Consider the following 20,149-nt stretch of genomic DNA (forward strand, 5'->3'; position numbering starts at 1 on the left):
AGCTAATGTGGCCCAAATCCTCCATTGACCTTTCCAGCCCAGCTCTGCCCTCCTGCTCCCTCCTCCTCCATCCTTCTTCCTACTCAGAAGCAGATATTTGGTGCCTGAAGGAGATATAGCAAATTGCTTCCTCCTCTGAGGAGAGAGTCAGCAGTAAAAATGCCTTCCTAAAACCTGTGGACTTCCCTGGTGGCTCAGATGGTAAAGAATCCGCGTATGATGCAGAAAACCTGGGTTCGATTCCTGGTTTGGGAAGATCCCCTGGAGAAGGAAATGGCAACCCACTCTAGTATTCTTGCCTGGAAAATCCCATGAACAGAGAGGAGCCGAGTGGGCTGAAGTCCACGGGGTTACAAAGAGTTGGACATGACTGTGTGGCTAACACACAAAACCGTCTCTAATTCCTAACCACCACAGAAAAATCACAGTCTGGACAGTCATTTGGATACAAATTCAGCTGAATCAGTGTTCAATAAAGTTTCCAATGTGGATATTTTGGCCACAACCACTACACCTGGATAAGCCCAATTAAGTAGAAAATTATTTCAACTCTTCATGTCACTCTAATCTTTCCTTTTAGCAAGATCTCAACTCTCTGACTTACTTTTCCTTCCAGATGAAGGTTTACATCCTGTTCTGACATCACAGAAGTCAGGTTCAACCCTCAGCCCTGACAAGGACAGTTTTCTCCCAAATTGGGAAAGTCAGGGAGTTCTTGTTAATGCCCAATCTTAAATCTTTCTGCTGCAGTTTTAATAAATTATATAATATTAGAGTTATATTAGCTAAGGTGAGGGCTTGTTATAGATTATATAATATTAGGCTTTACTTAAAAAAAAAACAAAACACCTCCAGTTTAGAAGAAAATTCTTTGCCTGAACAGAGGCAGCCTTCTGAATTTTCAATGAAATGTGCATATGATAAAGTACATATTACATAATATATGGTGATATGGTATATAAAAATATAGCACATCTGCTATTTCCCCATCACATATTTCCATATTTTAATATGTCAGTTATATTAAAAACAGTCAGTTATATTAAAGACTGACTCATAGTATTTCAGAATGTGCATGTATATGTTAATATCATACACTTACAGAGTTCTCTATGGTTTATGTTTTCTTGTTTGCTTTAATCCTACTAACAACGTAGGGAGGTAAGTAGTATTAAACCCATGCTTCTTCTCTGAGGCTGAGATTCAGAGAAACCAGGGAACTTGTCCAGGATTATAATGCTAAGAAATGGCTAAGCAAGGATTTGAACCCAAGTTTCCTAGGCCCAAAACTAATAGTCTTCCCATTACAATATGCACCATCCAGTCTATGGTTCTCAACCAGACATGTGGCATTTTAATGAGCTTGCAATAAAACACACCACTAAATTCAGATTGCATCCTTCCCAAAAACAGCAACAAGAAATCATTTCTTATAGAGAAAAAAATTATAACCCTGAATATCCTTCTAATTCTTAAGTTCCAATCTTTGATCTTGGGCTTTGGCCTTTAAGATCTGGCCTGAGAGAGCAGGCAGAGAGGCACTTAAGGACCTAATGAAAGATGTGTTCCGATTGCTTCTGCCAACCCTCAGCTAAGGCAGCTTCCTCCATTGAAAAGTCCAGAATCAGGTATAAACTACTAACACATCCCTATTCTGATTAGAATGGTCTTGTCTTAGTGGCATAAGGACCAGCATCTCTCAAAGATCCTATCAGTTCTAAATATGCCTGTGTTCTCCCTGCTCACCTATATGTCTAAATAGATTATAAAAAGAGGAAATCAACCATTTTTAACTTTGCTGTTGAGTCTACACAGACCATCTCTGGTGAATTTAATCTGGTCAACCAGATAATCCTATAGGCCACAGGTTACTTCAGATGGGGATTACTTTGTTTTGGTTGCCCTCAGCTGTGGGTTTAACAAGGAATCCAGGCTCCATAGTCTCAAGCCAGACAGTGAAGTTTCTTTTAAGGAGGAAGAGACTGGGAACCTAAGAACCCATGTTGCCTTTTCTCTCAGTCCTTTCTGCTGGGGTTGGGAGTTGTTGCTTAGTTGCTCAGTCATGTCTGACTTTGCAACCCCGTAGATTGTAGCCCACCAGGCTCAGTCCATAGATTTCCCAGACAAGAATACTTCCATTTCCTTCTCCGTGGGATCTTCCAGACTCAGGGATTGAACCCATGTCTTCTGTACTGCAAGAGGATTCTTTACTGCTGAGCTACCAGGGAAGCCAGCAGGAAATCTGGAAAGTTTTCATCTTTCTGGTACACAGGAGAAGGTAGCAAGGTTCAGGGATGAATTGGGAAGCTGAGGCTTAAACAATTACTGCACTTGATAGTACAATTTAAGGCACTTTTGCTCCACCCCTTTCCTTCTGTATTTATAATAGACTATTGGTGACTTCAGCTATTAACTAGGGAAACTGCATTTCCCCAACTCCCAGAATGATTTCTACTCTTTTCTCAATCTGATTTGGAATTTACTTCTTCTTTTAGACCTCAGATTGTTTCCTTGATTAGAAGAGGGATGAGGTGAGGAGGTTCTCCCTGGGAGGGAAATGTGGAAAGTGGAGTCTCAAGTCTCCCAGAAGAAGGGCAGCCAGGTCAGATAAAGGCCTAGCTCAGATGTGAGGTTTGAAAGGAAACCCTGGTTCCCTACTTCCCTCTTTTCCAAAGGCCTCTGTGGAGGACATCTTAAAGTGAGAGGAAACAGTTGCGAGCATCTACCAACCCAAAAAGGGCAATAGAAGTATGCTTGCTCTCACCTCAATACTCCTTTTCTCTTCAATCCTTCTGCAGCCACCGCCAGCCCCCAACTTCCACCTCCCACCTCAACCCTCCTGTCCTTTGTCCATCCTCATCACTTGGCACTGAACAGTCTCTCACCCTCCCCCACTGCATCTCTCTTAGCAGAGTTGCCAGCTGGTCCCTCCCCACAACTTGTCCTGCTCCTCTGAAGCAGAGTACACATGAGGAGGGAGGGAAGCGGGGGTCCTGTGAAATGCTTTAAGCTTTTTCATAGTTGGGGGCTAAATAAGGCTCACAGTTATTAAGAAAAGAGAAAGGCAGCGCGAGTCTGGTGATAGAGACAGAAAGGAGGAGAGAACAGGCCAAGCAAGGGAACTGGGAAACAGAAAGAGGGAGCAGCGACAGAGAGACTGAGAGTCGAGACAACTTTGGGCCTCCTTGCAGAGAGGAGGACTCGCCCTGCCCTTTCTGGGCTGGGGAAACCTGAGAAGTTTTGAGGGTCCTCTCTGGGCCTGTCCCACCTGCTTTCCCTTCCTCCCCTTAGCTCAGTTGTTTACAGAGATCCTCTTCTGAACTCTTGCCCTCCTGGACTTGCCCTAGCCCCGGCCCCAGGCCTCAGCCAGGCAGACACCCTGACAGATTACAAATGAGCGTGGGTGTTAGATTGCGCCAAGCTCTTGTCCCGAGTCTGGAGGAGGGGAATCAATGGGCTCTACCTAAGAGCTTCCCTCTAGTTCCATCTCAGTCTGAACCGAGTGAAGCAGGCACTTCCTGTTCTCCTCCCCTCCCCCAACCATAACCCAACAGACACACCCAGCAGAAAGGGGTGAGACTCCCCTCCTGAGCCTCAAGACCGCCACACGGAAGCTCCCATTCTCTAAGCAAAGTCCTTTGATCTATTCTAGAAAATTCATTGGAAACTTGAGTAATCTTTAAGATGTAACTGCTATTGAATTTATGGATTTGAGGCTTGGGATTTTGGGGGAGAGGGGTGTGGGGCAGGAAGGAACCAGAAGAATGCACTACACTAGTTTAAAACATTTCAGGAAAAGAATAAAAATTCCCTCGTCTTCACCTGTAAGTAAACATCACCTAGCTCTGTGCTCATTGTGGCTCTCTGGAGAGACACAGGGAGTTATTTGAGTCTGAGTGAGCGAGCCAGCTACAGCTATGGATGGCTAGAGAGAGGATAAATACATGCGGAGAGATGAGTTGATGGATAGGTAGGGAAGGAATATAAATACGGAGAGAGATGGAGGAACAGAGAGATGGATTGAGACAGAGAGAATATAAAAAGAAGCTGAGGGAGAGAAATGGATGCGTGAATGAGGAGAGAGTGGTTATGTGGAGAGGTGGAGAGGGGAATGGGGCATTTCTCATCCTCTTCTCCGCAGTGCTGTCATCTTGTCTTGCTCCTTGAAATGCCAGTTTCCCACCCCTCACTTCATGAATTCTTTCTCTAGATTCTAGGCCATGCCTCACACCTTTCCCTTCACAGTCATCCATTTGGCCCAAGACAACATACCTGACTTGGCTGTTCTAGCCCATCACCCCAAATTAGGAGAAAGAAACTCAGAGTGGGAGTTCTGGGCAAAGGAGGCTGGATTCCCCATCTCCTGGTCTACAGACTTGGGGAGGGGGTTGCTCCTTTGTGAGGTGAAGGGGGTGGTGGTGGGAAGAATGAAGGGCAGCTGGGTTGAATTTGCCCAAATCTAATAACCTAGGAGCCTATTGAAGGCCTTGGGGACTGAGAGGGGAGGAAAGTCTTGAATATTTCTCTAACTTTTGCCCCCTCTCCCTCTGGTCCCTTCTTTCCAAAAGTCTTTGAAGAAAGATGTTTTTGACGCTTCCATGTCGCCCTCAGATGGATGGGCTGCGGGTGATTGAAGTGTCTTTGTCATGCTAATGCTTGGGGGGTGATGGATGGGCGCTGGGGCTGCCAAACTGTGGCCCGCTGCGCCCATTGGCCTGGGAGAGATCACATGCACCCTTCCACCCCCACTCCCTACCCCCTTCCTGGGGGAGCGCTGGCCCAGGCAAGCTGGGTTAGGCCATGGATGCAAGCTTCTGCGCTGTGACATACTGCCGAAAGGTTGTAGGGCAAGAGGGTGTCTTCCCTAAACGGGCCGACCCTCCTGCGGCCTCCACGCATGGACTATAATAGGATGAACTCCTTCTTAGAGTACCCACTCTGTAACCGGGGACCCAGCGCCTACAGCGCCCACAGCGCCCATACCTCCTTCCCCCCCAGCTCGGCTTCCGCTGTTGACAGCTATGCAGGCGAGACCCGCTATGGTGGGGGGCTGCCCAGCTCTGCACTCCAGCAGAACTCAGGCTATCTGGCCCAACAGCCACCCTCGGCATTAGGGGTGCCCTTCCCCAGCTCTGCGACCTCGGGGTACTCCCCAGCTGCCTGCAGTGCCAGCTACGGGTCTTCTCAGTACTACCCTCTGGGCCAGCTGGAAGGAGATGGAGGCTATTTTCATCCTTCAAGTTATGGGGCCCAGCTAGGGGCCTTGTCCTCCGATGGCTATGGAACCGCTGGAGTGGGCCCGGGGCCCTACCCTCCACCGCAGCCCCATTATGGGAACGAGCAGACAGGGAGCTTTGCACCGGCCTGTGCTGATCTCCTCTCCGAGGACAAGGAATCGGCCTGCGCGTCAGAAACGAGCACCCCTACAGCCCAGACCTTCGACTGGATGAAGGTTAAGAGGAACCCACCCAAGACAGGTAGGGCTCAGACGTGGCCACCCCCTCTCTGGGGGCTCAGAGCAGCTCTGCTGCTTTTGCACGGAGGTGTCCTGGGCTGGGCTCCTGCCTGCACACCGGGTAGAGGCAGGTAAGAGCACTGTGCTCACTCTCAGGTCAGGTGGGGTCTCCCCACCGAGTGAGTGCGCAGTTACCCTTAAGGGTAAGTCTCCACACACAGCCGCACTTCCTGATCTGTGTGCTCAGCGCACGCCCAGGACCTGGTGTTCCGACGAGGGGGAGCTGGGGGTGGAAGTGTGGGGGGCTGCTCCAGGTTGCCTAGAGGGGTGCCTGGTGATCCACGGAAACTTTGAGAGCTGACGCTGGATAGAGTGGTGACTGGGGGTGCAGAGCTGTCCGGGGCGGGGGGCGGGGGGCGGGGAGGGGAAGGAGAAAGAGGAGAGAACTGACGTGGCCCTTCTCTCGCCCCGCCCCTAGCGAAGGTGTCCGAGCTGGGCCTGGGTGCGCCAGGTGGCCTCCGCACCAACTTCACTACTCGGCAGCTGACCGAACTGGAGAAGGAGTTCCATTTCAACAAGTACCTGAGCCGGGCCCGGAGGGTGGAGATCGCTGCCACCCTGGAGCTCAATGAGACGCAGGTCAAAATATGGTTCCAGAACCGGCGCATGAAGCAGAAGAAGCGGGAGCGGGAGGGAGGCCGGGTGCCCCCAGCCCCTCCAGGCTGTCCCAAGGAGGCGACTGGAGACACCTCCGACCAGTCCACGTGCACCTCCCCGGAAGCTTCGCCCAGCTCTGTCACCTCCTGAACTAAACCTCCCACCCGGGACTCCTCAGCACCAGAGAAACGAGGAGTCCTGTCCAGCCCTCTCCTCTGTTCTCCCTAATCTTGGCCTCAGCTCGACTACTTAGGCTGGGGCGCCAGTTCAGAGCTGCCTTTGGGAGGAATGGGGGACTGCTTTCCTCCAGTCTGGGCAGGGTGCTGATGGCTGGGGACCCTACCAGACCAGAGGCATGGGAGACCCAACCTGTCTAATGTGAGGGAAGGGCTTCCCTCTGCCTCTAATCTAGGGATCAGCCCTCGGGTGGGGTGGGGTGGGAGCAAGTCCCAACCTCCCAGGTTCTCTTTTCCCTTCCAACTTCCATTTGTTCAGTCCAGTGCCTTTGAGCTTCGAGGACTCTCCTCTCATGCACTCTTATCCTAACTCCCCCTTCTAGGCCCAGGACAGAGAGAAGGTTTCCTGTGTGGGAGGTATTTGGGTGCTGGCGTATGACCAATGCTTAATCTCTCTAGTTGCCACAGACCTTACAATAGCACCAGCTGCCTTGTGACAGACCAAAAAACTCCCCCCACCACCCCCATCAAACCCTATTAACCCCCTCCTGGCACATTTGTATTGCACTAGCGGCCTCCAGAGGTTGTTTTCTGAGACCTGCCCCCACCCCAGCCCCGGCGACTTTATCTCGAAGCTACCAAAATGTTTTGGAACTTGGTACTTCAGAGACTTCTGGAATGTTGTTTGAGGCTGGACCCCAGCAAGCCTCTACCAGGAAGGCGCAGGCTCGCCCCAACTAGTTCCTTCCCTATTTATTGCCTCCTGGAAAAGCCAGGACCTTCTTCCTCATCTCCACCCCCAGCCCTGGTGCAGCCCAGGGAGGCCCAGGTGCAGGGAGAGCTCCGACCAGCATCAAGCATTCTCTGAACCTTGGGACAGTGGAGACACCACTCTTTCTGGAAACCTGAGCCCCAAGCAACCGGGTTCTCTCTGTACCTCCAGCTACCTCATTTCAATAAAGTCTGTTTTCCCCTCCTCCGGCATCTTCTGCTCCTGTCTAGGGGTTAAGGGGGCTCTCTCCAAGAGGGCTGGGGGAGAGATGAGGAAAGAGTAGATGCAAATTGGTTGAGTTGGAAGCATCTGAGCTTTATGATCTCAGTTGGGTAAAGAGAAGGACTTACTGGGTGGGGCCTAAGCAGAACCGGGTCCTAGGTTTCCTAATCTGACAGCGTCACTCCTCCGGGAAGACCTGGAGGGGAAAGGAGGTAGGGAGGAAACAGTTCGGAGACCTTCCTGAGAGGAGGAAGGCAGGAAAGGAGAATAGTGGATCTGTTTGGAGAGAACAGAAAAGGGTGTGAAAAGAGGAGGAAGTTGGGGAAAGGGGAAGGGAAGGGCCCTCTACCCCTTCCCCCACTTCCTTCCCCCATATCCAGAGCGAGGCCTGGCATAGAGTGGGCCTCAGTAAATATTTGCTGGGAAGACTGTGTACTGGCCCGTTCCCGCCAATTCTTGCTTAGAGAAGGCCAGAGGGTGCGTCGCCCGACAAACTTCAGACTGGCACACAGGTTAACCCTTCCACTCCCGCCCCCAGGCCGGCGCCTTTCCACCCAAGCGGGACATCGGCGCCCGGGAGCCGGCGCGGCTGGGAGGCTCCGGCCGTACCCGCTGCCTCCGAAGTGCGGTCCATCCGGCTGAGAGAGACCGCCCGGGTCTCCAGCGCTGGACGGCGCGGGAGGCGCGGCGAAAGGGCCGAGGGGTCGGTGGGGTGCGGGGGAGACAGCGGCAGGTTGGAGCCCGGAGGGCCTGGGGTGGGCGGAGGAGGTAAACCCCAGTCCCGAGCTGACCTTTTTACCTCGAAGCGCCCCCAGGCTTTCCAAACAAGCCGACAGCGCGCCCGTGGTGGTAGCAGTTGTCTCCCGGCGGGTCCCACTGACCACAGGTCCCCTGTGGTCGGCGGAGACGGGGTCAGGGAAGGGGGCCAGGGTCGGGCAGCGCCAAGACGGTAGCAAACCGTCAGCTTTCCCGCCCTGAAGTACAGTCCAGAGAACGCGGGTCTGCGGCTTCCCGCCCGGTTTATTGATTCCGGGGATCCCGGGAGCCCCAGTGCCTTGGACCAGGACAGCTGGGAGCGAGCAGCAGGACCAAGGGGGCGTCTTATCCACTCCATCTATTGATTTCTCGACCTTTCAAAGGAAGACAAGGAGCGAAAAAGACTAGCAGTGTGCGCAAGAAACGCCGAGCATTTGCTTCCTAACGAAACTAGTGCTGTTATAGGAGAGGCCAAGTTACCAATAACTGCACAGTCCAGCTGGAGAAGAAGACAAGTGGTTTGGAAGAGGAAGCCCAGATTTCCCAGAAGCTGATGCTTTGCCCTCCATCTTAAAAAAAAAAAAAATCTATTTGTTTTTCTGCATTGAATTGAAATTGCCACCAAGGTTGGTTTCCCCAAAGGGGTCACCTTGACAGGGCACAGAGCAGTGTATGTGGAAACAGAACTCCCCTTGCTTGCAGCCATTCGATGTCAGCTGGTAGAGCCTTCTGGTTGGGGTATTTCTGGATCCTGCAAACTTTGGGCCACTGGGTAGAAAATCAAGGAGGAGGAAGGACCTTTTGTTAGAGCAGGACCCAAAGCATGATGACTCTGGACCTCAGACTGGGGTTCATAGAGCCTAGGGGAGGTTGGTCTATTGGGTTTTTGGCCATAGCAGAAGGAACCATTTGATATCCCCCCCATGGAGGGATGAGGGGCAAAATTCTCTGTTAACAGGCTTGCTCAAAAGAATCCACAATACATCCAAGCGCCCCCATCCTCTTTGATCCTAACTCCTTTCCTGCTTTGTACTCTCCCCAAATCCTACTTATCAGAGGCCTCAGACTGGTCTACACGGAAGTTATTTATTGCAGAAACAAAAGGTCACTGTATTTCCCTATCTAAAATGACAAAGGAGTGATTGGTACAAACAAACAATCAAACAAGCAAAAACACATTGTTAAACTTTCCAGAATAGATGACATGCTGCTTCCTTCATAGTCTCCACCATGCCTTTCAGATAGGTGGTTTTTTCAAAGCCATTGATGGGGCAAAGGGAATTCTATTTACCAGGAAATCTGAAAACACATTTTCTGCAAAATTTAAAGGCTTCCATTCCAACACCTCCACTTACAAGATCTCCAAAAAGTCTCCTGTTTTGAAAAAAAAAAAACTCTTGTAATAAAGATACATGCCCCCCCCCCCATTCTTCATTGGGGGGAAGTTCTCAGGTTGAAAGTTTGTCAAGGTTTCTGAGGAGGAGCTCCCCGCCCCTCCCCCACCATGTAGCCTCCACTCCACCCAACCCTCTGCACCATCTGTTTCTCAGCCCTAAGTGTGAACTTTTCCTCTTTCATTTGCTTTTTTTCTTCAGCGTTTGTTCTTCCAGTGTGAGGCCCTTTGATCTGGATGAGAGAGACAAGAAAAAGAGATTTTAAAAGCCCTGAAGTTCTTACTTTTAACGTGGATGTCTTTGTTATGAATATTCCTTGCACCAGTACCACTGGGCTGCTGGAGGGGAGTTGGTGGGATGGGGCGTGGAGGAGGTGGGGAGGCTAGGGGCATCTCCTGATGACTAAGAGCGCAGAGATCCAGATGAACCTGAGAGGAAGGCCAAGATACGTGGGTTCAAATCCTTCAGAGGGTTGGGTGGAGTGGAGGTTACATGGTGGGCCCAGCTTCTCACAACCTTGTGGCCTTGGGCAGTTTGCCCAGTTTAATTTCCTCCAAGATGGGCATCTATTTCATAGGGTTGATATTAATAAATAGGTTTATATGTATAACATATTAGGGAGCAGTCCCTAATAAATAAATGTGAGGCATGCTAACACCTATAATTATTAAAGGGAACTTGTCCTTAATTAATTCCAGGGTACATCTTGACCCTTCGGGGTACACACACATTTTCACTTCTCACACTTGTGTTTGTCTGATCCCTGAATGGTGGATGAGACTAGAGACGGGTTCTGGAGCTAAGGACAGGTAGAGGGGATTCCCTTCTGTGCAGCTGAGAATACTCAGGTGGGTCTGGCTAAGACCCTTTCCTTCAGGTCTCAGCCCACTCACCTGCAGAAGAGGAGAGTTGTCAGAGCCTCCAGCACTGTCTCTCCCTTCTCTGCTGGGAGGGTGGGTCAGAAGTCCTGAAGGCGGACACGTTGAGTTCCTAATTTAGAGCAGTGGAGGGCAAGGGCTCTGTGTAGCTTAGTTTTCAGTGTGGTTCCCCTTAGTTTCAGTGTGGTTCTCTCATCAGCTGGGTGAGTGAATTTATGCCCGTTAATAGTTTCCCTGTACTTCTGTTTCTTCAGATGTAAAATGAGGGAAGTTGACTAAGTGAGATACAAGAGACATGCTTAGAACCCTGCCTGGCAGTGTACAGTAGAGGTTTTCTGTTTTAGGTATTCATATTAGACATTTTTTATTGAGGTGTGCTTGGCCTCGGTATGCTAGAAGCAGACATTCTCTAACCTTCAGCCTCCAGCACCATACTTGCAGACTCATGTGGCACCATAACCACGGAATTTGCTGCTGGGACGTAAAAGTTATGAATGAAGATGTTCAGGGTAGCCCCACAGAATACTAGCTCACAGCAAGCGCAACATCGGAATGAGACACACTTTGGGCCAGACAGTCTCACTGCATAATTCTGGGAGCACATTCTCACTGTTGTCCGTGCCTTTGGCACCCCCTGCAATTGTACCAGTTTTTATTTTGTGATGGTTCGGTCCTAGCTCTGTGAGCTTCCTTGCATGGCCTCCTTCACGTGACTCAACCACAATATTCCAGGTGCTTCATCTTTTGCTGTTTTATAGAACAGGAGTTGGAGATGCAAAATATTTAATGTCCATTCCTGGGAGAACAGAATGGCTCAAGCAGCTGTTGACTTCCATTCAAAGTAGGACCTCTCGGCCACTGTCATTCTCTTCATTGGGAAATAAGTAGATCAGGTGCTACAGAGAAGAAAGACTTTTTTTAGGAAGTCAGGAGACCAGAGCTTCCTCTACCAAGGGCGTCCTTGAATCAGTCACTTAACCTCTCTGTGCCTGCTTTCCCAGTCTTTAATATAAGTTGCATTATCTCACTACAGCTTTACTCATCTTTCCTTCTGATAATAGAAGACGGAAGTGAGAAAGAATGTTAAACTTGGTCGGGGTAGGGGGTGGTAAGGAGGGGTGGGGAGAGCATTGTGTTGTATATAGCCTACGGGCTTAGTTAGAGCTAATTAAAATTACTGTTTCTCCCTCACCCACTCCAGTCAGTTTCCTCCAGCTCTCGAGATCACTGGCCTGGGTCTAGACAATTCTGAGCCCTATAGCTCTTTCTGCCTGGAGGGAGAACGTAGGAGGGAGGGAGTCCCACAAAACATGTGCCTTCTGTTCCTCAGAGGCCCCAAAGTTCCCTTCAGTTTACTCTGGCCTGACAGCTCCATTTCAACCCCCACCTTGGAGATGAGGCAGCTCAGTATTTACTCAGCCAGAGAGGTTTGCCCAGAAGCCTGGCCTCCCCAGCCAGCTCCTGCTGGCTCTACTCAGCAGCCCCCACCCTGTTCCCTTCCTGGTTCATGGAGAGTTCAGCCCTGAATGGCTTGCAGCCCCCCACCCCCCAGCCCCAGAGGAGCTGCCTGTCCAAGGGAGGCCAGAGGGCGGGGGAAGGGTCCCGGTCGTGGGGTCATGCCCTGGTCTCTCCACTCTTGCTGGACCAGTGCCTGGGCCTCCCAGAGGAGAGACGACTCAGCAAATGATTGTCTTTTTGGAGAAGGGGTGTATGGAGATTGGCTAAAATGGGACTGTCAGGTTGGGGACATGATCCAGGACTGCAAAGGGCCATGTTATTAGTGTTATTGAACTACATCTAATGGTAGAAAAATTTGGTAAACTTGTAATAGCTTGGACTCTCTTTCCAGAGATACTAAACGCCCCAAGACAATAAAGAAGTGACATGCATGTTATCAGCATCCACTTATGAAAATAGCCTCTAACTTCCTAACTTTTTAGACTGTAAGATGCATGAAAGCTGAGATTTCTGTTTTGCTCATTGCTGCATTTCTAGTGCCTTCAACAATGCCTGGAACATAGTAGATGCTCAGTAAATATTTGTTGGACAAGTGAATATTGAAGCAAATTCCTCTTGTCTAGAAGTCGATCACTCCCCAGAATGGTGTTCTGAAATGATGTCGTTTCAGACGTTTAAATTAGTCCAAGAGTGTTACCATGATCAATGGATTCATACGAAAATAATGAAAGTAAGACGGCAGATGGATGGGGACTTAGGAGGCATTTTCTTCTTCGACTTCCGTTCATGCGTTAGAGGTATTTATCTCAGGCTAATGACAGAGTTCCCTTTGCAGCTCCAGAACAAGCGTGCTCCCAGGGCTCACCCATAGAGTTTTTGTTTGTTTGTTTTGTTTGAGTTTCCTTTACTGTAGCAAGTGTAAACTCAAGAAAAGACTCAATTTTAGAAATGTCAAGGGTTTGAAGGCCCAGCTGGATGTTTAGATTGGTAGAAATGTTGATAGAAAATAAAGAAACTGTCCTTCTGGAGGGAGATCTAGGCAGGTGCTTCTGCTGTGAACAAGCCTTCCTTTCTCTTCTGCATCACTCAACTCAACTCCACAGAGTGCTGTGTCCTTTATATACCAATTGACCAAGGTCTCCTTTTCTGAAAATGTTTGGGATGTCCTCCCCTTCTAGGCCCAATAAAGTGAAATCACACACGGGAGTGCTTGGGTTTGTTTCGGTCTGAAAGAGAACATTGAGGGGAGCATTACTTTTGATGCTTAACAGAAGTCAAGGGCGATAATGGTTACCTACTGGAAGTTTCTCAGAACTCTTGGGAAGATTATCCATTCTGGTGTGGTTAGTTACCATTGTTGGAAATTGCTGGGAATTAATGACATCTTCTTGCTTACTCCCACCGTAGCCCTACACATTTGGATCCTGGTCACCTAACTTAAAGCAAGAAAAAGGAAGCAAAAGTGTCATGGAAAATAAAAAATCACCTCCAGCCCCTGGAGTTCTTCTCCGGGGTTAGATTTCTAGATCAAGGGCCCCCTAAGAAGAACGGAGTTGGGGGAGGGAATTCCTCACCAGTAACCTGAAAAAACTCAAAGGTTCAAGAGTCCTAAGCATGGTTCTGACGATTTTAACCAGAGTTCTCTGATTCTCCATTTCAGACACAGCCTTTGCTGGAAGCTAATGTTTGGGGGGCTGGGGAGTCCGAAGAGGCAGAAGCTGGACGTCAAGCTGTGCAGAAGAAAAGCCTCCGAGGCATGTGTGAGGAAACAGGATGGCAGTTGACAGAAAGAGCTGTCCCACGATCTTCTCCAGCCCCGAGCTTCCCACCCTCCATCACTTCCAGTTATTCCACTGTCTCTCCACTTCACTCCGCCGTTTTTCGGAATTCAATTTTCAGTCCCCATCTTTGGGGCCTGGCAGGAGGGACACTACCCTGAGTTAGAGGAAGGCAGGAAGGCCACGCCTTCTCTGAAGGATGGGTGGGGTGAGGCAAGTTCCTAATCCTGCAGGGGGTCTGTATTCAGCAATTCAAATTCAGTGATTTGGGTGCATTGGATGAGGATTGCAAAGACACCTTTGAAAGGGTTTGCATGCTTACCTTGCCACACATTTCAAAACCTGTTGAAATCCACACCTTGACACATTCCCAAAGAGACATGCCAACTTCTTTCACACATTCACAGACCTATCTATAAACAAGCATTGTTACTTGTGCCTCCAAACTACAACCAAACAGACCTGTACACAGATCTGCACGCAGTTCTGGCTGCAACAGTCAGAGAAAGCAGTCTGGAGAGACAAGTAATGTGACCTGCGTGGGAAGGTTCTCTTTCTCTTCACTCTTTGGAATTTATGTTTTGACTGTTAAGTGGTATAAAATGAAGTTTTGAAGAAAAGTTGTCTGCATAGAGGTGAAAAGGAAGAGGGCCTTTTGCTAAAAACACTTCCCTCTAATCCATCTCTACAGAATTCCCAGGATAGAAATGAAAAGAAAGGAGGCAAGTTATGAGTCATTTCTCCTCGTTGGGTGGCATATGGCTATGCACTCAGTGGGAGAGCAAAAATTAAGAGAAAGTGAAACAAGCAAACAATCCCAAACAGGACTTCTCCTTCACAGAGTACCAGAGATCTGGAAGGCTGCTTTTTTCTCCCCTGCTTTTCATTTGGGTGTTTGGACCAGAGTTCAGTAGACTTTACCTGAGTCTTCCTACCTTGAGTAGAAAAAAGAAAAAGAGCTTGTGCTTATCCCTAGAATGTAATGATGAAGAACAGAGAGACAGACACAAAACAAAAGAAAAAAAAAAGCATCCAGTTAGTGCCCATTATCAGTCCTTGCTTTGGGTTCTTCAACATCCTATTAAAAAAAAAAAAAATCAAAACCGTGTTAAATAAATCTACCAAAAATAATCAGAGTGTCTTCCAGAATCCTCCCTTTATGAAAAACTCCCTCTGTTTCACTAGAGAAAAAAATTTGTTTTTAAAAATTCCTCTCTTTGAATACTGTCTCCAAGTCAAAGGGATGTGGAAACTGGAAAAATGTTTTGCTTTACTCTTTCTTTCCCTCCAGCCCTCTTACACGTAGTTCTCTGAAAAAACAGGGTCCTAGGTTTGAATTTAATTTAATCAGTACAAAAACTTATTGCTTTTACATCTTCTGCATTGGCCAGGGGCTGAGCTGCTCCCAACCTCAGATTTCTCCCTTGGAAAACAAGAAAAGACAGGATTCTCTCTCTTTTCTCTCTCCCCAGAACTCTCAAGTTTAGTTTTCAGTTTTATTTTTGGTGACAAGTGTAAATGTTTGTTCAGTTGCTGGGACATAACTCAGATTCTTCTCTGAGGTCAGGAGTCCTCTTCCATCCTCTCCTTCCAACTGAGGCAGGGCTCCAGACATAGATAGTTTTTTTTGAGTCAGAATGGGTCTCACTCAGCACCCTTACTGCCTGTTTCCATTTCAGCCTGGAAGTGAGAGCTGTTTCCTGAATCATAAGGTCCATTCTCTCTTGAGGTCCAAAGTTCTTGATTGGAAAAGGAGAGAGAAAAGCTAATGGGTCCCTAATATGTGTGAATAGTAATCTTTCTATGTAGATGAACCTGGAGAGAAAGGACTTTCCTTTCCTCCCAACACACACACACACACACACACACACACACACACACACACACACACACACACAATTCTGCAAGCTTAATGAAGGGTTTTTAAGGTTTAAGGGATTGTAAAGGCAAAGGGGAGAGGTGTTTTTGTTCAGACCTCTGGCAGATGTTGCCAAATTCAGACTTAAATTGAAGAAAGTAGGAAAAACCGCTAGACTATTCCGGTATGATCTAAATCAAATCCCTTACGATTATACAGTGGAAGTGAGAAACAGATTCAAGGGATTAGATCTGATAGACAGAGTGTCAGAATAACTATGGATGGAGGTTCGTGACATCGTACAGGAGACAGGGAGCAAGACCATCCCCAAGAAAAGGAAATGAAAAAAAGCAGAATGGCTGTCTGAGGAGGCCTTACAAATAGCTGTGAAAGAAGTAAAAAGCAAAGGAGAAAAGGAAAGATATATCCATTTGAATGCAGAGTTCCAAAGAATAGCAAGGAGAGATAAGAAAGCCTTCCTCAGTGATCAGTGCAAAGAAATAGAGGAAAACAACAGAATGGAAAAGACTACAGATCTCTTCAAGAAAATTAGAGATACCAAGGGAACATTTCATGCAAAGACAGGCTCAATAAAGGACAGAAATGGTATGGACCTAACAGAAGCAGAAGACATTAAGAAAAGGTGGCAAGAATACACAGAAGAACTATACAAAAAAGATCATCACAACCCAGATAATCACGATGGTGTGATCACTCACCCAGACATCCTGGAATACGAAGTCAAGTCGGCCTTAGAAAACATCACTAAGAACAAAGCTAGTGGAGTGATGGAATTCCAGCTGAGCTATTTCAAATCCTAAAAGATGATGCTGTGAAAGTGCTGCACTCAATATGCCAGCAAATTTGGACAACTCAGCAGTGGCCACAGGACTGGAAAAGGTCAGTTTTCATTCCAATCCCAAAGAAAGGCGATGCCAAAGAATGCTCAAACTACTGCACAATTGCACTCATCTCACACGCTAGTAAAGTAATGCTCAAAACTCTTCAAGTTAGGCTTCAACAGTATGTGAACCATGAACTTCCAGATGTTCAAGGTGGATTTAGAAAAGGCAGAGGAACCAGAGATCAAATTTCCAACATCCGTTGGATCATCAAAAAAGCAAGAGCATTCCAGAAAAACATCTACTTCTGCTTTATTGACTATTCCAAAGCCTTTGACCGTGTGGATCACCACAAACTGTGGCAATTCTGAAAGAGATGGGAATACCAGACCACCTGACGTGCCTCTTGAGAAATCTGTATGCATGTCAGGAAGCAATAGTTAGAACTGGACATGGAACAAAAGACTGGTTCCAAATAGGAAAAGGAGTACATCAAGGCTGTATATTATCACCCTGCTTATTTAACTTCTATGCAGACTACATCATGAGAAACGCTGGGCTGGGGGAAGCACAAGCTAGAATCAAGTTTGCTGGGAGAAATATCAATAACCTCAGATATGCAGATGACACCACCCTTATGGCAGAAAGCGAAGAAGAACTAAAGAGCCTCTTGATAAAAGTGAAAGAGGAGAGTGAAAAAGTTGGCTTAAAACTCAACATTCAGAAAACGAAGATCATGGCATCTGGTCCCATCACTTCATGGCAAATAGATGTGGAAACAGTGACAGACTTTATTTTTTTGGGCTCCAAAATCTCTGCAGATGGTGATTGCAGCCATGAAATTAAAAGATGCTTCCTCCTTGGAAGAAAAGTTATAACCAACCTAGACAGCATATTAAAAACAGAGACACTACTTTGCCAACAAAGGTCCATCTAGTCAAAGCCATGGATGTATGGATGTCATGTCATCCATCTAGTCATGTATGGATGTGAGAGTTGGACTTTAAAGAAAGCTGAGCGCCGAAGAATTGATGCTTTTGAACTGTAGTGTTGGAGAAGACTCTTGAGAGTCCCTGGGTCTGCAGGGAGATCCAACCAGTCCATCCTAAAGGAAATCACTCCTGAATATTCATTGAAAGGACTGATGCTGAAGCTGAAACTCCAATACTTTGGCCACCTGATGCGAAGAACTGACTCATTTGGAAAGACCCTGATGCTGGGAAAGATTGAGGGCAGGAGAAGAAGGGGACGACAGAGGATGAGATGGTTGGATGGCATCACTGACTCTATGGACATGAGTTTGAGTAAGCTCTGGGAGTTGGCGATATACAGGGAGGCCTGGAGTGCTGCAGTCCATAGGGTTGCAGAGTCAGACATGACTGAGCCACTGAACTGAACTGGCAGATGTAGAGAGAAACACCTTCCCAATAATGAGATACCATTAACTACTAACCCAGCTTTCAAATCAACATTGCCTTTGGATATTTTGATGGCCATCTAGCTGCTTCTTAGCTCATAGAGAGAGATGGAATCTGTTCCCTTCTCTCTTTCCCCACACACTTCCTGAACATAATCCAAGAGTCTTTTGTTTCTCCTTAGGTGAGTAAGTTTTCCAAGATATATCACTGCTGATGCTGAGAACTGCTGGGAATTCCTTGCTTATTTCAAACTCACTGATGCCCATCTGAGAAAGGGAATGAAAGTGGGACAAATAAAAGTGGGCAAAAGGACAACAAAAAGCTTGGATATGGAAGGAATGTAAAGACTTTATCCTTTATACCCTCATTCAATCTTCACTACCATATTCTGGAGTTGGCACCACTTGCAATGGGAAGATCACAATTTATAAGGGAGATTCCCCTGATTCTGAACTGCTTTATATACTAGAAAATACTCCTTTATATGGAATAGGAGTTTGTCTCCTTAGGACTTGCATGCATTGAGCTTACTCCTTTGCTCCCCTCTGGAGGCAACCCACAGCTCTTAATTGCTTTTCCACAGGCTATGTCTCCAAATATTTGAAGGGAGCTGTCATGTATACCCCTCGAGTAATATACATTTCCAGTTCCTTAATTTGTTTCTCCTAAGACCTGATTTCCAGATCTTTCCTCATCCTGCTCTTTCTTCCTTAGTTAATATCTTCTACAAAACAAAGTGTCTAGAATTGAACAGAAAATATAAAGTGTGATTAGACCAGGTCTAAGTAGAGTGGAAATTTATATCCCTCGATCTAGGCACTATATTTCTGTTGGTACAGATAGGATAGCTTGAGCAGGGAAAGACAAGGGAGCAGGCTGGTGAGAAATGGGAGGAATCCTTTCTCTCTTTCCAGCTGTGTCCATCTACTTGACCTCTAGGGCTGCATTAGTCACTGATACTATGATCCACACAAATCCCCAAGTTTGGTGAGGAAGTGGCCAGATTGGTAGCCATTGTGGGGAACAAACATTTGCTGAGCTGAGTCTGTGTAATTTGTGAGAAGAGAAAGGAGCATTAGAGTAGAGAAACAATGTGGAAGGTGAGAAGGAGCAGCCCTCTTATCTCAAGAGAAGGAAGTGCATATTTACCTGGGCTAAGGTAGCTTCTCCAGCTCTGCTATCCAGGGAACGCTACTTCTTTCGCAATGCTTTTCCCTACTTCCCTTCTTGGTGGCAGCTGTTATTATTTTTGTTATCATTGTTGTTGTTATTGACATTTATATAACACTTGGCTATTAGCCTTTATGTCTCATCTCATCTCTGGGAGGTTAGTATGATCATTGTTCTCACATATGAAGAGCCCAAGGCTCAGAGAAAATAAGTAATGTACCCAAGATCACATATCTGAAAAGCAACATATCATTTCCTTTTTCTGCCTCTGACCCTCTAGAATTTATATGTAAGTCCACATACCTGGATGCAATGCATTTAGGATGTCAGTCTGTCTTCCACCGCATCCTACTCTTAACCCTGCCTTAGCTCTCAGACCACCAGTTGTTGTTTATAGAGTCTGAAACACTGCTTTTTTCCTGTAGAAGAAGAGAAATCAAGCAGACCACCCCAATATTCAAGATGACCAGGTTTAACTAGGGAGTGTGTGTGTGTGCATATATATGTGTGGGTATAACCCTTAAAGATCAAGAATTCCTGCAAATAGAGTCCAAGTCACAAATTGGTTGACTCCTGGATTCTATGAAAACCCCTATGGTCTAGGGCTTGTCCATTATGGGAGGTTTTGCTTCAGGAATCTTCCACTTGCGGGGGTGTCTTCTCCAAGTTTGGAAATATGTAGGCACTTTGAACGTAATTGACCTTGATGTTGAAGGGTTCAGGTTTGGCATATTACTGCAAGCCTGAGGACAATGGGAAGGGGGCTATTAACATGAATTTGGGAAGAGATTCTCATTGAGAACCCATTATGATGGGTATGTGAACGCTATGACTTCCTAGGTACTGGGAGTTGTGATACAGGGATGGATAAGTGGGGGTTTTCAGCTTTTTTGCCCAGTGTCTGCTTTCACGTGAATCTGCCTCCCCCTACACCTCTCCTGCCCCCTCCTCCACTCTATTGGAGATCTTGATCATGGTAGACATATAGATCAGAGCTTTGAAGCCTTTGAGTAATAAGCAGATCACAAATCTCCAACTCCTTCCACCTGTGAGCCTCCCAGCACTGGCCAACGGAGTCAGGCTCAAGGCAACTAGACAGGCAGAAGCCTGGAGGCCATGAGGAGCTTCCCCTCCTGTAGCTCAGTCCTGATCCTGCGGACTAACGGAATGGTTCTGACAGCAGAATTAACTTGATGGGAAGTCTAGGGTGAGACAGGAAGGGGAGAGAGAAGGGACACAGTTGGATTAGGGTCTGGCATCTACTCTGCTGCTTTATGCAAATGTTGCTTTAGCCCCAGAGAAGCCACATTCCAGG

The 20,149-nt window shown here is 47.4% G+C and overlaps 2 protein-coding genes across 2 annotated transcripts in view; one reads left to right on the forward strand and one right to left on the reverse strand.

Moving 5' to 3' along the window:
• Positions 1–20,149, reverse strand: part of NFE2L1 (NFE2 like bZIP transcription factor 1) — a 592,815-nt gene that overhangs the window by 121,235 nt on the left and 451,431 nt on the right. The gene's annotated exons all lie outside the window — the stretch shown is intronic.
• HOXB1 (homeobox B1) lies at positions 4,898–6,262 on the forward strand. Its single transcript, XM_052658024.1, has 2 exons — positions 4,898–5,477; positions 5,934–6,262. The coding sequence occupies exons 1-2, from the start codon at positions 4,898–4,900 to the stop codon at positions 6,260–6,262; spliced, it is 909 nt and encodes a 302-aa protein (XP_052513984.1).

This window comes from Budorcas taxicolor, chromosome 19, assembly GCF_023091745.1.
Source record: "Budorcas taxicolor isolate Tak-1 chromosome 19, Takin1.1, whole genome shotgun sequence".
Taxonomy (NCBI): domain Eukaryota; kingdom Metazoa; phylum Chordata; class Mammalia; order Artiodactyla; family Bovidae; genus Budorcas; species Budorcas taxicolor.